This window comes from Muntiacus reevesi, chromosome 8 (genome assembly GCF_963930625.1).
Source record: "Muntiacus reevesi chromosome 8, mMunRee1.1, whole genome shotgun sequence".
NCBI classification, from domain to species: domain Eukaryota; kingdom Metazoa; phylum Chordata; class Mammalia; order Artiodactyla; family Cervidae; genus Muntiacus; species Muntiacus reevesi.
This window is the reverse complement of record NC_089256.1, coordinates 84,573,129-84,590,555: the sequence shown is the minus strand read 5'-3', so window position 1 is coordinate 84,590,555 and position 17,427 is coordinate 84,573,129. Positions and strand designations below refer to the sequence as shown.

The window sequence follows — 17,427 nt, the reverse complement described above, 5'->3', positions numbered from 1 at the left end:
CCAAGTTGAGTACTTAGGTTCCTTGCTACTTTAGCGATTTTCCTGGTAACCCAGCCCCAGGGGTAGGTTTCCATTACTTACCTTTATGACTTCATTATCTATTACTGTCACAGGGCAGAGGCAGGAGCACATTGGTATCAAATGGTGACTTGCTCGTGGCCACGTGACGGTATTTGGATGTGTGGGCCCTTCCTAAGGTTATGAGGGTGGAGCCCTCATGAACACAATTAAAGCCTTTGTAAAAGAGACCGACTCATGGGCTTGAATTTGATCAAACTCGGGGAGATAGTGGAGGACCGACTGGCATGCTGCGGCCCGTGGGATCGCAAAGAGTGGGACCCAGCTTAGCGACTGGACAACAAAAAGAGACCCTGGTCTCCCTGGTGGTTTGGCGGTGAAGACTCTGCCTACCAACGCATGAGATACAGTTTGATCCTTGGGTTGGGAAGATCCCCTGGAGGAGGAAATGTCTCTTCCTGGAGTATTTCCCACTCCTGTGGGAAAACCCAGTGGACAGAGGAGACTGGTGGGCTCCAGTCCATGGGGTTGCGAAGGGTCAGACACGACTGAGCAAGTAAACAACAAAAGAGACCCTAGACGGCTCGCCTGTTCTTGCTGCCTCGTGTGCACACGGTGAGAAGTCGGCTGCCTATGAACCAGGGCGTCCCACACACACACTGCCACTGAATCTCCCGGAGCCTCGATCTCAGGCTGCCCACCCTGCAGAACTGTGTGAAATAAATTTCAGTTGTTTACAAGTCACCCAGTCTAGTGCTTTTGCTATAGCAGACTAGATGGACTAAGACCGTGGTATTCGGCCAGTCAGCCTAGGATATTTTGGACATTCTACTGAGGTTTGACTAGACTTTCCCTTCACTGCAGTGAATCAGGACCTTCATTGAATTTATCTTTATTCTTATATATTATAAAATGACTATGAATTAGCAGAATGTGCAACTACTTTAAATAATATAATGTATATTTTGCCATTTTAAAACTTAACAGAAATAATTTATAAAGTGTACTCAGTAACCTAGTTAGACGGTTTTTGGTTTTTTGTCTTCCAGTTCTTTCTGTGGAGCAAACAAAAGTTTATTACTTTGGTTAAAAGTGGTGATTAACAAAAAAAAATTAAGAACATACTTGGTGTAATAATTACAGAAAAATATGAATATAAATATACACACACAGGAAGAGTATGAATTTTTACTCTAGGAAATTTAGTTTGTTAAAATGGTAATTCCAAAAAGCAATTTCAAAACTAACACACTTTTTTACTTAAATTATATCTTAAAACCTTAATTTTATTACCACTTACATAACTATTATTTAATTTGTATATTTTAAACAAATACAAAGGTTTATAAAGACTCAATTTTTGAAAGCCTACATAATAAAGTTTGCTTAAAAGCATATTCAACATTAATGGATTTATTCATCAAAGTCAGTCCTTTGCTACAAATTAACACATGGCTGATATATAAAAAATAAGTGCAAAATTCATCATTGAATCTATGGTTTTTCTTGTCTCTTGTAATTTACTCTGATTTCTATTTATTTGCTCTTACTCATTTAACAAGTATTTATTGAGCACAGCAAGGAGTACAGCAATTAAGAAAGCCAAATCACTGTCCTTTTGGAGCAGTTCTCATTGGGAGAGTCAGACAATAGACGTGGGTAAGGTGTGTCTGGATCTAAGAAGAGCTCTGAAGGAAAACGAAGCAGTGCACAGACAAAGGGAAGAGCTTGCTGTTTGAGAAGAGCTGGTCAGGGAACACCTGATTGATAGAGGATATGTGAACAGAGAAGAAAGGGGAAGAGCTAGGCCTGTATCGGGAGCAGAGCACCGGCTCTGGTTATGAGGGTCAGCCAGGAGGCGGAGAGGAAAAAGAGCAAGTGAAGTAGGGCTAGGCTGGCGTGGCTGCTCAAGCGAGGCGTTGTAGGTGCTTATTCTGAAGGTTAATTTTTAAAAATTTTAGTTATTTAAATTTTTAAGGTAATGCAAAGCTTCAATATTAAAATTTTAGTTATAAAAAATTTCAAGCCGACGCTAAAGTAGAGATGACAGTAACAGTGCTCACTGGATGGGTGTTTTCGGCAGAAAATGACACCCTCGGGCTTTAAGGGTCCCTTTCAGTGGCTGTGAAGGGGCTAGGCCGAGCAGCTGCAGGGCAGAAGCTGTAAGGTCAGATGGGCTGACAGTAATTCCGTCCAGACAGCAGTGCTTTGAGAGGTGGGGAGAAGGTGCAGATTCGGGATCCATTTTTTAACGCAGGGCCCACAGTACATGCCGTGACTGGAGCAGGAAAGTCAAAGAGGGGTTCAAAGTCACATTTTCGGTCCCGGCAACTCGAGGAAAGGAGTTTCCGTTGAGACAAAGACTGCAGAAGAAGGTTTTGAGGGGAAGATCATTAGCTCCGATGCCTCCAAGAAATCGAAGTGGAATCTCAAAGATCCTGTCTTCTATATAGACTAGACATAACATGTTTAACATCGAACAACGATAGAACGTCTTGAAACGAGAAAAACCACTTGTAGATTTTTTTATTTTCCCAAGTTTTTTACAGATCATATCCTGTAGATTATTTTTTCATATGTTTGTAGTAGCATTAATAACGGTTTTGCATTTGTAAGGTAAATATAAACATTTCTCCACTTTGCTGTACACGCAAAGCAAATAAAGGCTGCATCTTTCTGGCAGCGTGCCTAAAAAGCCTGAGTAGCTACGCAAAGCGGCTGCACTTTCTCTACCCAGTCGGTAGAGGGCAGCCGGGCAGCGGAGGACGCCGCTCTGCCCGGAGATCCGGAAGCTTCTCCCTCTCTCTTGTTTTCTCTCCTCCCTCGTATCCTTCGCCCCGGAAGTGCTCTTCGGCTCCGATTGCCGGCGTGACTTTGACCGTTCCCAATAGCAGTGCTGGACAGGGCCGGAGCCGCGGGACCTTCTCGCCTGTGCTGCGTTCGCCATGAGGTTGCTGGGAGCTGCCGCCGCCGCGGCTGTGGGCCGCGGGCCGCTCCCGCGGGTCCCCGCAGCCCTGGGCTGGCGGGGGAAGCAGGTAGTGGAGTGCGGCGGGGCGAGACCGCACCACGGTCTGTCCCCGGGACCTTGCGGTGCGTCCGGGGCCAGGGGGGAAGCGACACCTCTCCCTCCCTGGCATCTCCTTACTGACGACTCCGAATGGACCTCAGTGTGAAAAGCCCCCTTGTCTGCACAGCTGCTGGCTATTCATGAGCAGCGTCTCGGTGCCCTGGGAGGTTGGGCGGCCTCCGGTTAAGCCTCGTATTTTTAGTATACCTTAAAGAGAAGAGGTAACTGGAGTGAAGATCAAGACAACTGAAAAATTAGTGTGTTCAGGGCTCGAACCCAGGGCTTCTGGCACATTATCCAGTGCTCTTTTCAGTGCAGAGTGTCGTTGGGCCGAGTGCTATCTCTTTTAGCTGACCCGTGTTATTTAATTTGTAGCCTGACCTTCCCAGTACCTTTCTTTGGTTCTGTCTACCTTTTGCGGTAAGTGGGGAGAGATCGCAGAGCATTCAGTTCAGTTCAGTCGCTCAGTCGTGTCCGACTCTCTGCGACTCCCCGGACTGCAGCACCGCCAGGCTTCCTTGTCCATCTCCAACTCCTGGAGCCTACTCAAACTCATGTCCATTGAGTCGGTGATGCCATCCAACCATCTCATCCTCTCTCGTCCCCTTCTTCTGCCCTCAGTCTTTCCCAGCGTCTGGGTCTTTTCAAATGAGTCAGCTCTTCGCATCAGGTGGCCAAAGTATTGGAGTTTCAGCTTCAACATCAGTCCTTCCAATGAACACCCAGGACTGATCTCCTTTAGGATGGACTGGTTGGATATCCTTGCCGTCCAAGGGACTCTCAAGGGTCTTCTCCAACACCACAGTTCAAAGCATCAATTCTTCGGTGCTCAGCTTTTTTTGTAGTCCAACTCTCACATCCATACATGACCAATGGAAAAACCATAGCCTTGACTAGACGGACCTTTGTTGGCAATGTAATGTCTCTGCTTTTTAATATGCTGTCTAGGTTGGTCATAACTTTCCTTCCAAGGAGTAAGCGTCTTTTAATTTCATGGCTGCAGTCACCATCTGCAGTGATTTTGGACCCCCCAAAATAAAGTCAGTCACTCTTTCAACTGTTTCCCCATCTATTTGCCATGAAGTGATGGGACTGGATGCCATGATCTTAGTTTTCTGAATGTTGAGCTTTAAGCCAACTTTTCCAGTTTATTCTTTCACTTTCATCAAGAGGCTCTTTAGTTCTTCTGCATAAGGGTGGTGTCATCTGCATATCTGAGGTTATTGATATTTCTCCCAGCAATCTTGATTCCAGCTTGTGCTGCTTCCAGCCTTTTTTCATGATGTACTCTGCATATAAGTTAAATAAGCAGGGTGACAATATACAGCCTTGACGTACTCCTTTTCCTATTTGGAACTAGTCTGTTGTTCCATGTCCAGTTCTAACTGTTGCTTCCTGACCTACAATAGGTAGGAGTTGATCCTTTCCTGTCATGCAGAACTTTGCTCTGCTTGCTGATATCCCTGGATTTTAATCAACTAAGTGCTGATCACCCAGATTCCATTTTACATCTTCTACTTCCCCTTATCTAGAAGTGGCTGCAGTGCATTTTGGATGTGCAGTCCTATAGGGAGAGATTTATATTATGTCTTGATTGCATAAAATGCAGAATTCCCTGTCACCAGTGGAGTAAAATAAAGTTGTTGTTTAAAGGTTATTGTTTTGGGGTAGAAGGAATTGGCAACCTTTTGTACACTACCTTGACCATATTGGCACCTCTGCATACAGTTTAAAAATCCTCAAAAATCCTTGCTAGCTGTGAATCTACAGTAAGAAGGAACGGGGGAAAATCGAAGTAAAATTTAGAGTGAAACTATTTCCTATTAAAGTATCTGTTGGGAACTTGTCTTTCTGATTTTATCAGCCCAAGTGTATGTTTTCAGATCTGTACCATTTAGTAAAAATATCTGTCCATTTATATTTATTTAAGTAATTTGAATGTATTTTTTCTGTTTTTTTTTTTTTTTTTTTAAGAGTATGCCTTTCTTGTTCTCCCTTGCAGTCTCTTCTTTGGTTACAGGAGTTGATGGTTGAGACATTCACTGTTTTGCATTTTCAAGCTATCTCCTACTCCGTTTTGTGTTCATTGAGATTTCTTAGAGGAGAGATGTCCACTCAGCCCTTTCTAATTGTCCACTGTTATTTCATAAAAAGTGCCCTGAATTGAGCTCTCTTATTTCTTCAGGCTAGTTGGAAGATCTGCCGATGGTGTTCCTCAGGGATAATTCCTAATGAAAAGATACGAAATATCGGGATCTCAGCTCACATTGATTCTGGGAAAACTACATTAACAGAACGAGTGCTCTACTACACTGGCAGAATCGCAAAAATGCATGAGGTATGGGGTTCATGGTTGACTTCAGATTAGTTTGACCTTGGTTTTGATTGTTTTGTAAGGATTTAATAAACTTCACAATCCTGAAAGATTAGAAGGATGGTAACCCTGGAAATTTAATCAGAGTCACAAAGTGGATAGCTCAGGTTGGCTTGAAATGTTGCTGTAAGGAGTTTCTCTAGAAATCATCACTGTGGGTATCCTGGGCAGATTGTTTTTTTAAGAATGTTAAGTCAATCCGAGAAAAGCATAATTGAAAAAGACACGTGTACCCTAGGGTTCATCACAGTGCTATTTACAGCAGCTAGGACTTGGAAGCAGCCTTGATGTCCATCAACAGGTGAGTACAGAGAGAGACACACATCTATGAATATTACTCAGGCATAAAAAAGAATGTTTTAGTGAGATGGAGTTTGTTATATACAGTGAAGGAAGTCAGAAAGAGAAAAGCAAATATTGTATATTAACGTATATATGTGGAATCTAGAAAAATGGTTTTGGCGAACCTGTTTGCAGGGAAGGAATGGAAACGCAGATGTAGAGAAGGGATTTGTAGACACAGTAGGGGAGAAGACAATGGGGTGAACGGAGAAAGTAGCACAGACATATATGCTCTGCCGTGTGCAAAATACACAGCTGGGGAGAAGTTGCTGTGTCACACACGGATCCCAGCCTGGTGATCTGTGACCTAACGGGGTGTGATGAGAAAGTGGAGGGAGGCTTAAGAGGGAGCGGGTATATGTACAGTTATGACTGAGTGATGATGAACTGTGACAAACCAATGCAACACTGTAGAGCAGTTTTCCTCCAATGAAAAAAAAAGAATGTTAAGTCAATATGATACACCCCTAAGCAGCCATTAAAATAATGTTTGCATACTTTAAAATGTTTTGGAGAGATGTTTATAATGTTAAGTGGGGAAAGGGTTTAAAATGATGATGTGTAGTATCAGCCTACTAGTTAAAAATGACAGTTATCAGGAAAAAATTATTTTAGAAAATCTTGGAACTCTCCTGAAGGCGTTACATATCCACTAACTCAACTTTCCACTTAAAAGTGTTACTTTGGATGAAGACCATCTTGTTATATCGCAGACTTTAGAAGCTGAATCCTTCCCACCCAGCCCTCAAGGTCCACGAGTAGCAGGGAAGGGAAATACCTGCTCCCAGCCCGACCCGGGGCGGGTAGGAAGAAACACGCAGAGGGAGCAAGGATGGCTTTTAAGACCAGGTAGTGCTCAGTGGCACCAGCTGCTGACAACAGCAGTGAAGAAAGGGATGCTGTTCATAGAGGCCAAATGCTGTAATCAGTTTTCAATTGGTATTCCCTGAGATGTGACTTGACAATTCGGTTTCTCTAAAATTAGGTTTCTCTGTGTTCTGGTTCCTTCTGTAAAGGTGTCGTCCCCTCTGGGAATGCAGGGACAGAGAAATCTGAACTGCTATGCTTGTGTCTAGGTGAAAGGTAAAGATGGAGTTGGTGCTGTCATGGATTCCATGGAGCTAGAGAGGCAAAGAGGAATCACTATTCAGTCAGCGGCCACCTACACCATGTGGAAAGATGTCAACATCAACATCATAGATACTCCTGGTGAGTTGAGTTCTTGGTTTTATTGCAGCCTTTTGGGCAGCGACACACTTCTTTCCTCTCCTGTGACCTAGCTCATTTTTGAGTATCAAATAAAACTCCAAAAGTGTGACTGTGAATTCCCTATTAGAGAAATCTGAATGGGACCTAGAACACTTCATCCTTAAGTGGTTTCTTTGAAAAAGAGTGCAAATAAATAGTGACGAGGAAGATTCTTGCCTTTTACATGTTGCTGCTAATTCCAGAGGTGCCCGTGTCCTAGTATCTTTTTGAAGTTTGATTTTGTTGGGCCCCTGGACCTTATGGTTGGTGAATGATATTGGTGGTTTAAAAAATCCACATTCCACCTAGAAGACTGCCATAATGATCAGAGATAGAAGGCCTTTTACTTGTGCGTGTTGTAAAGATTCAGGCTGCTTTTTAAGACGCGCACACCCTTCTCTGTCTCGTGCAGGGCACGTGGACTTCACAATAGAAGTGGAGAGAGCCCTGAGAGTGCTGGACGGCGCGGTCCTGGTGGTCTGTGCGGTCGGAGGGGTGCAGTGCCAGACCATGACCGTTAACCGGCAGATGAAGCGCTACAGCGTCCCCTTTCTGACTTTCATTAACAAGCTCGACCGGATGGGCTCCAACCCAGCCAGGGCCCTGCAGCAGATGAGGTACTGCGCCTTAGAACAGTCAGGATCTAGCTAACAGACCTTACATCTGCTGCTGCTGCTAAGCCACTTCAGTCGTGTCCGACTCCGTGTGACCCCGTAGACGGCAGCCCACCAGGCTCCCCCGTCCCTGGGATTCTCCAGGCAAGAACACTGGAGTGGGCTGCCATTTCCTTCTCCAGTGCATGACAGTGAAAAGTGAAAGTGAAGTTGCTCAGTCGTGTCTGACCCTTAGTGACCCCATGGACTGCAGCCCACCAGGCTCCTCCGTCCATGGGATTTTCCAGGCGAGAGTACTGGAGTGGGCTCCATTGCCTTCTCCACCTTACATCTAGAAACACAGTTACTTCAGTGTCGTTAAGCGTTATCCTTAATTTTTTTGTCCTTTTTGAAATTCACATATGTGAATTACCTCTTAGTAAATGGAACCCTGATGTCCATAGTTTGGTTTGTGATATGATTTTATCAAGTACTTTCTCTGTATAATCAGAGAAATATGACTTAAATTTTTAGATAAGTTGAAGGTGAATTCAGAACTCATCTGGTAATTTGAAGTGTTATAGTTAGAGAAGTTATAATCTAGGATAGATTCTAAAAGTACTTCATGTTTATTTAGACAAGTGTAAAGGATTGTCCTCAGTTTTAACCTCTATTTGAGGAATTTTAATATAATGCCTTAAATTGTCAATAGCATGCTATATTCTCGTTTTCATCAGTTAATGTATTTGTCGGGAAAGCAGCAGTCCTTCCTTTCTAGACATAACCCAGTGGTCTTCACATGATTTCGCATTTTTCACAGTATGATGTATTTCACACAGCCTTTGAGAAGAGTCGATTGCACTCTGCCTGTTGTAGATCTGTGGATGGAGCCATAGAGGTCCTACTCGAGTCTCCTGTGACAGGGTCTCGGATGTAGGCAGTAAAGCCTGGCAGTGGGGAGACTGATGTGTCTCCTGACGAGATGCGGCGTCCGGGAACTTTAAGTGAAGGCATTCTGTGTGCTCTGCTGGAGGTGACGTGTGTGAGAACATGCGCGTGAAACTTTTCTTTATTGGGTGTTTGTAATACTTTCTTGGTAAAATGAAATGTTTTCGCTTTTTGTTCTAATTATATTTTACTTGTGGTTGGCAATAGACGGGCTCTTTCCACCAAGTCTTTTTCTGAATTCCAGGCAGATTCTCTTTCAGCATTTATTTGACTATTTGGGTAGTCAGATACTACTTTGCTCCACTCCCCTTTATCTGTTACCTCATCCTATAATTCCCATTAAATAGATTTTGAAACTTCTGAATCTGACCTCTCTTACTTTCTCTACCATACTTTCTCATATTTTCTGTTTCCTTCTGATTTTTCACTGGGTTATGAGACAATTTTTGAGGTTAGTCTTCCAACTCACTTCTTTGGTATTCATCTGCTTCCCTTCTGTTATTTAGCCTGGTTTTTGTTCTTTTTAATCCCAGCAATTATGTAGTTCAGTTTCATACTAATAGAGGTAATTACTTCTTAGATCTTTACATTTTGTTTTCTCTGGTAACTCTTTCCTTGGAAGTTGGTACTGTTTCTTGAGCTCCCGTCTCTTTCAAGCTGTTCGTTTCCTTGTGAAATATTTGGTATTTCTTAGTTATCTGGTCAAAGTTACAGACGAAACAGCGGCGGCAGAGCATATTTCTACTTGAACGTGAATCCCTGCCAGTGAGTGCAACTTCCGTTCTGTGGCTGTGCCTGATTGGATGTGCAGGCTGACGACGAGTGTCTAATAACCACGGATTTTCCCCTCTAAGGAACTTCCTTTTCAGAAAGCTGTACTTGGCTTCTCTTGTATTAGCTGATCCAGGGAGGAGATGTGGGCACAATTATCCCACCATCCTTTAATTTCCCGGTCAACCACCCAGTGACCTGTCTTCTCCCCTCTGTGTCTGATTCAGGGTATTCTGGGGATCTAATGGAAGAAACACTTATCTTACAGTTATTTTTGTTGCCTAAATGGGGTTGTGCTTCCTGAGCACATTGAATTTGTCCATCTGTTCCCAGCTGCTTTGTACCTTTGGCTCTGACCTGCTAATCAGTTCCAAAGATCTGCCATTGATTTCTTTTTTTATTTACTTTGTCAGTTCAAAGAAATTTGGTGAAGAGAAAAACGGGTAAACATGTATTTTTATTTTTCAGGTCTAAACTAAGTCATAATGCAGCGTTTGTGCAATTGCCCATTGGTTTAGAGAGTGATTTTAAAGGTATTATAGATCTTATTGAGGAACGAGCCATCTATTTTGATGGAGACTTTGGGTAAGTGTTAAAAATATACTATTCAAATCTTATATTTGAAAAAAGTATCAAAGAGAAGGAAATGGATGAGTGCTTTAAATATAAACTTTTTTGAAATGAGACTGAAAAAAGTCATCTAAGATGATTTTCTTTTAATGCATTTAATTCTAGTGCTTCCCATTTTGCTTAGCATGATACATGTATATCATATATACATATGGATGATATATACATATGTACATTTGGATGATATACGTATATCACATTATGATATACGTGGTATGGTGAAAGGAGGCCTTCAGCTTAAACTAATGATGTAATATCTCTTTTTCTGCTTTTATTCATTGATCTATTCATTTGTTCTGTAGATTTTGCGGAACAACTACTGTGTCATGAGTATTGTTATAAAAGCTGGGAAGAAAGAGGGGATTATAAATACTTCCTCTACTTACTTCATAGGATTACAAAGATAAACAGATTAATGTGTAAAAGAAGTTACATATTCTTTTATGTAAATAAAAGAATGTAGTTTGGGCAATACAAAAAGCAAATTGGTAACTTTTGACATGCTATTTGGTCCATCACCCAACTTTTGAGAGACCTTTGCATACAGAGCCCAGTGGTTATCAAACTGTGGCATTCAGAAAACTCACCTGGATAAATGCACGTATCTGGATCCACTTGCAGGGATTCTAATGCAGTCGCTACAGAGTGGGGCCTAGTGGTTGCATTTCTGGAATGCTCCCAAGTGGCACTGATGTTTCAGGTCTGAATGCCACAGTTTGAGTGGCACTAATCTAGACAGTGCCAGAGTTGTAAGTGATCCTTTGTTCTGAAGAATCACTCTGAAGCCTGGCAGTTTCTCCAAAGGTCGTTTTTAACGGGGCGCCTTCCTCTGTTTTGGAACTGAGATTACTAGTCTGGCAGGTGGATGAAGGCCTTTGTGATCAGATAACTATAGAGTTTATCTTTATTGACCATCTTTTACATAAGGAGAAGATCAAGCCTATTCAGTGGACAAGGCGTTTCTCTCACTTTTTGTTCCACAACTAAGTAATGACAACCAAGTTTACCTCTCCTTAGAATGTAAGGGACAAGAATTTTTATCAGGTTTATCTGCTGCTATGTCCCCAGCCTTAGAACTGTCTGGTACAAAATAGGGACTCAAAAAATTTTTTTAAGTAAATGATTATATCACTTGCCCAGAATTACCAGTGCACACGTTTCTGTCTTCTAAAGTAGAGGTTTTTAAACTTTGTTGTGCATCAGAACCACAGGTGGAACTTCTTAATACACCTGCGCCTTTTCCCAGCCCTAGACCACTGGGTGTGTATATTTTCAAAGGAAGTTTCCGAAATGAAAGACTTAAGCAGGGACATTGCCAGGCAGGAAGAAATTAGACGCTGAAGGCTGAAGAGGCGTGCTTTAGGATGGTCAGAATTACTTTCTGACTATTTGCGATTTGCTTCTCCCTCCCCTACCCCCTTTTTTTTTCCAGGAATTTTTTTTCTGAAAAGCTTGTTAGTGCTTGACATTAGGCTGCATTTCTAAAGAAATACTTTTAAAGTGTTCAGACTGATGTTTGTAAATATCAAGTGTCCATTTCTCTCTTGTGTGTATTTATTTGTCACTTTTAGCTATCTGGCCCCTAAAGGAATGGAGAATGGAGGTCAAGTTTGAACAGTCTGTCATAATTAGTAAACTTTTTTTTTTAAAACTACAAAATGGAGTATTCTATATTAAAAAAAATTGTGTAATTGGATTTGTTATTCATGACCCGGAATAGTCAAGTCTAATCTTGCTTGTCAAAGACTGTGATATTCTGATTAATTTGGTTAATAGAATTTTCCAGTACAGTTGGCCCTTGAACAGTGTGGAGATTAGAGGTGTTGATTCCTCATCCAGTCAAAAGTTCAAGTATAACTGTTGACTCCCCCCAAAACATACCTACTAATAACCTACTGTTGACTGGACGCTATCAAAAATGAAAACATAACATGAAAAGACATATTTTATTTACAGGTATAACAGTTCATGCATTGATAAGAAGCAGCAATGTATTGCTTTATGGTAGCCTAGGGTAATTGGTGCAAAGCAGTAGCCTAGCCTAGTCATTATAAAATTGTTTATGGCATGTGATATTGTAATCATATTCCTAATACAGTATTGGAAATGTTGTGACTTAAAAAAATTACATGTGATGGTACACAGTTTCTGTAATTTTGTGAGAGAGGCATACTTTATGGATATAATTCTTTGAAAGCAAAGTTATAAAACAGTAATAAAACTAGCACATTTTAAATTTCATATTAAATACCACTTATTTATTCCTACATAATGACAGGTTGTCCACTTCCATACAAGTCTTGCACACAATGTAATGCACGTGTTTTTGCATGTTTATTGAAAAACATCTTTGCATAAGTGGACCTGCACAGCTCAAACCTGCGTTGTTCACAGGTCAGCTGTACTCACGGGCTTTGGGGTCAGTTTGGCTTTGAATTGTGTGTGGCTTGTACATTTACTGGTAGTACAACCTTGAGCGATTTGCGTTGCCTGTTTGAAAGTATTTTGTCCACTATTCTGTCTGAATTTTATAGATACACATTTTTCTTATTTGTGATTTTAATGCAAAAATATCAGAGCTCTTATCTCAAAACACATTTTGACCATTAGTTTATCTTCTTCATTGATAACTTATATGTTTAATTGAATATTCTTTTTTCAAATTAGTTTTTATTGGAGTAAAGTTAATTGCAATTTAATTGAATATTCTTAAAGTACCAAAGTAAAACATTTCTTCTCTTAGTCAGATTGTTCGATACGGGGAAATTCCAGCAGAATTCAGGGCGGCAGCAGCAGACCACCGGCAGGAGCTGATTGAATGTGTTGCTAATTCAGATGAGCAACTTGGAGAGATGTTTCTGGAAGAAAAAACTCCCTCAATCTCAGATTTAAAGGCAGGTGCTCTCAAAATATGTCTTATATTAACAAGAAAAAGAAGGTTTTTTTGTTTCTTGTAGGGAAGGGACATGATGCTTTTATGTAGGGGCTTTATTAATGAAATCCAAGCAAGTTGTTTAACATAATTGGTTCCTTCAAAAAAAAGTGTGATATGGCGTGTTACTCTTTTTTTAAGGTAGTGAGTTATATAAAATGGGAAAGGAATCAGTTTGTTCTAGGAAAAAAGATATTTAAACAGCCAGCCTCTTGGACCTGTCTTTATCACAAAGAAAAAAGATAAACTAAGTGTTTGCTGTTGACTATTTGGAAGGCCATGGATTCCTTTACTTAGTTGTTCACCTCTTTAAAATGAAGTGATCACCTGCCTAGGACTGGTATTCAGTTTTTAAACAGGCAGTTCTCCAGTGGTGTTGCTCAGTCGCCCAGGCATGTCCGACTCTTTGCGACCCCATGGACTGCAGCACACCAGGCCTCCCTGTCCCTCACCATCTCCCAGAGTTTGCCCAAGTTAATGTTCAGTGCACCTGTGATGCCATCCAGCCATATCATCCTCTGACGCCCTCTTCTCCTGCCCTCAATCTTTCCCAGTATCAGGGACTTTTCCAATGGGTTGTCTGTTTGCATCAGGTGACCAAAATACTGGAGCTTCAGCTTCAGCATCAGTCGTTCCAGTGAATTTTCAGGGTCGATCTCCCTTCACATTGACTGATGTGATCTCCTTGCTGTCCAGGGGACTTTCACAAGTCTTCTCCAGCCGCACAGTTCGAAGGCATCAATTTTTTTGGCATTCTGTGTTCTTTACCATCCAGCTCTCAGAACCATATGTGACCACCAGGAAGACCATAGACTTAACTATATGGACCTTTGGCGGCAGAGTAACGTCTCTGCTTTTAACACGCTGTCTAGGTTTGTCATCGCTTTCCTGCCTAGAAGCAATTGTCTTATGATTTCATGACTGCAATCACTGTGTGCAGTGATTTTGGAGCCCAAGAAGAGGAAAACTGTCACTACTTCTACCTTTTCCCCTTCTATTTGCCGTGCAGTATGGGGCCAGATGCCATTATCTTAGTTTTTTTTTTTATTTAGTCTTAAGCCAGCTCTTTCACTCTCCTCCTTCATCTTCATCAAGAGGCTGTTTATTTCCTCTTCACTTTCTGCGATTGGAATGGTATCATCCCCATATTTGAGGTTGATGATGTTTCTCCCACCTATCTTGATTCCGGCTTATAAGTCATCCAGCCCAGAATTTCTCATGATATGCCAGTGTGTTGGTTAAACAAACGGTGACGGCCCTGTCATGCTCCTTTCTCCATCTTGAACCCATCAGTTGCTCCATACAGGGTTCTAACTGTTGCTTCTTGACCCATACAGGTTTCTCGGGAGACAGATAAGATGGTCTGGTATTCCCATCTCTTTAAGAGCTTTCCACAGTTTGTCATGATCACACAGTCAAAGGTTTTAACATAGTCGATGAAACAGAGATAGATGTTTTTCTGAAGTTCCCTTGCTTTCTCTGTAATCTAGTGAATCTTGGCAATTTGATCTCTAGTCCCTCTTCCTTTTCTGAACCCAGCTTGGACATCTGAAAGTTCTTCGTTCACATAATGCTGAAGCCTAGCATGCAAGATTTTAAGCATGACCTTACTAGCATGGGAGATGAGTGCAGTTGTCCAGTGGTTAGCACATTCTTTGCTACTACCCTTCTTGGGAGTTGGGATGAGGGTTGACCTTTTCCAGTTCTGTGGCTACTACTGGGTCTTCTGGATTTGCTGCCATAAAAACCTTGATGGTGTCATCTTTTCAGTTCAGTCGCTCAGTCGTGTCTGACTCTTTGCGACCCAATGAATTGCAGCACACCAGGCCTCCCTGTCCATCACCAACTCCCAGAGTTTACTCAAACTCATGCCCATCGAGTCGGTGATGCCATCCAGCCATCTCATCCTCTGTCGTCCCCTTCTCCTCCTGCCCCCAATCCCTCCCAGCATCAGGGTCTTTTCCAATGAGTCAGCTCTTCACATCAGGTGGCCAAAGTATTGGAGTTTCAGCTTCAGCATCAGCCCTTCCAATGAACACTCAGACTGATCTTTAGGATGGACTGGTTGGATCTCCTTGCAGTCCAGGGGACTCTCAAGAGTCTTCTCCAACACCACAGTTAAAAAGCATCAATTTTTCGGCACTCAGGTTTCTTCACAGTCCAATTCTCACATCCATACATGACCACTGGAAAAGCCATAGCCTTGATCAGATGGACCTTTGTTGGCAAAGTAATGTCTCTGCTTTTTAATATGCTATCTAGGTTGGTCATAACTTTCCTTCCAAGGAGTAAGTGTCTTTTAATTTCCTGGCTGCAGTCACCATCTGCAGTGATTTTGAAGCCCCAAAAAATAAAGTCTGACACTGTTTCTACTGTCTCCTCATCAGTTTCCCATGAGGTGATGGGACCAGATGCCATGATTTTAATTTTCTGAATGTTGAGCTTTAAGTCAACTTTTTCACTCTCCTCTTTCACTTTCATCAAAAGACTTTTCAGTTCCTCTTCACTCTCTGCCATAAGGGTGGTGTCATCTGCATATCTGAGGTTATTGATATTTCTCCCAACAATCTTGATTCCAGCTTGTGCTTCTTCCAGCCCAGCGTTTCTCATGATGTACTCTGCATATAAGTTAAATAAGCAGGGTGACAATATACAGCCTTGACATACTCCTTTTCCTATTTGGAACCAGTCTGTTGTTCCATGTCCAGTTCTAACTGTTGCTTCCTGACCTGCATACAGGTTTCTCAAGAGGCAGGTCAGGTGGTCTGGTATTCCCATCTCTTTCAGAATTTTCCACAGTTTATTGTGATCCACACAGTCGAAGGCTTTGGCGTAGTCAATAAAGCAGAAATAGACGTTTTCCTGGAACTCTCTTGCTTTTTCAGTGATCCAGCGGATATTGGCAATTTGATCTCTGGTTCCTCTGCGTTTTCTGAAACCAGCTTGGTGTCATCCTTTAGGGAGTTGAATAGTTCTGCTGGAATTTCATCGCATTCACTAGCTTTTTTAACAGCAGGGCTTCTTAAAGCCCACTTGACTTCACACTCCAGAATGTCTGGTTCTGGGTGACTAACCGTACCATTGTAATAACCTAGTTCATTAAGATCTTCTTTATATAGTCCTTCTGTGTATTCTTTTCGTCTCTTCTTGATCTTCAGCATCTACGAGGTCTCTACCATTTTTATCCTTTATTGTGCCCATCTTTGGGCAGAGTGCTCCCTGGATGTTTCCAGTTTTTCTGAGGAGATCTCTAGCCTTTCCCCATTTGTTGTTTCCTCTATTATTAAGCATGGCTCGTTGAAGAAGGCCTTTTTGCCTCTTCTAGCTATTTTTTGGAACTCTGCGTTTAATTGGATGTACCTTTCCCGAATCCCCTTGCTTTTTGCTTTTCTTTGTTCTTCCACTATTTGTAAGCCTTCCTCAGACAACCACTTTGCTTTCTTGCTTTTCTTTTTCTTTGGGATTATTTTGTTTGCCACTTCCTGTACGGTGTCATGGACCTCTGTCAGTAGTTCTTTAGGCATACTGTTAATTAGATCTAGTCACATGAACCTATTTGTTACCTCTATTGCGAATTTGTACTGCATTTGATTTAAGTCATACCTGGCTCCCTGTTGTTTTTCCTGGTTTTCTTTAGGTTAAGCCTGAATTTTGCTATGAGACACTGATGATCTGAGCCACAGTTTGCTCCAGGTCTTGTTTTTGCCGACTGTATACAGCTTCTCCATCTTCAGTTATAAAGAATGTAATCAGTCTGATTTTGGTATTGACTAATTGGTGATGTCCATGTGTAAAGTCATCTCTTGTGTTGTTGAAAAAGGGTATTTGCTATGACTAGTGCATTCTCTTGGCAGAATTCAGTTAACCTTTGCCCTGCTTCATTTTGTTCTTCAAGGCCAAACTTGCCTGTTACTCCAGGTATATTTTGACTTCCTGCTTTTGCATTCCAATCCCCGATGGTGAATAGAACATCTCTTTTAGTTCTAGAAGGTCTTCTAGGTCTTTGTGGAATTGATCAGCTTCAGCTTCTTCTGCATTGGTAATAGGGGATTGGACTTGAATTCCTGTGATGTTGAACGGCTTGCCTTGGAAACAAATTGAGATCACTCTGTCTTTTGGGGGGCTGTAGCCAAGTACTGTATATCTACCCTTTTGTTGATTATGAAGACTACTCTGCTGGTTCTGTGGGATTCTTGCCCACAGTAGTAGATACAATGGTCATCTGAATTAAACTCGCCCATTCCCGTCCATGTTAGTCCTCTGATTCCTAAGATGTCAGTGTTTATTCTTACCATCTTCTGCTTGGCCATGTCCAATTTTCCTTGTGTCATGGACTTGACACTCCACATTCCTACGCAGTACTGTCCTTTGCAGCATGGGGTTTTACTTTCATCACCAGACACATCCACAGCTGAGAGTCATCTTTGCTTTGGCCCAGCTGCTTCACTCATTCTGAGGCTACTGGTAATTCTCCTCTACTCTTCCCCAGTAGTATCTTGGACAC

At 41.9% G+C, this 17,427-nt stretch overlaps 1 protein-coding gene across 1 annotated transcript in view; it reads left to right on the top strand.

Annotated features, from left to right (window-relative positions):
* Window positions 1-2,869: 2,869 nt before the first annotated feature.
* The window catches only part of GFM1 (G elongation factor mitochondrial 1), a 49,413-nt gene continuing 34,855 nt past the window's right edge, over window positions 2,870-17,427 (top strand). Inside the window, exons 1-6 of the mRNA XM_065942213.1 lie at window positions 2,870-3,053; window positions 5,271-5,423; window positions 6,878-7,010; window positions 7,462-7,666; window positions 9,830-9,946; window positions 12,735-12,885. Of these exons, the coding sequence (XP_065798285.1) occupies window positions 2,964-3,053; window positions 5,271-5,423; window positions 6,878-7,010; window positions 7,462-7,666; window positions 9,830-9,946; window positions 12,735-12,885 (849 nt within the window). The 5' untranslated portion in view covers window positions 2,870-2,963. The remainder of the gene's footprint in view (window positions 3,054-5,270; window positions 5,424-6,877; window positions 7,011-7,461; window positions 7,667-9,829; window positions 9,947-12,734; window positions 12,886-17,427) is intronic.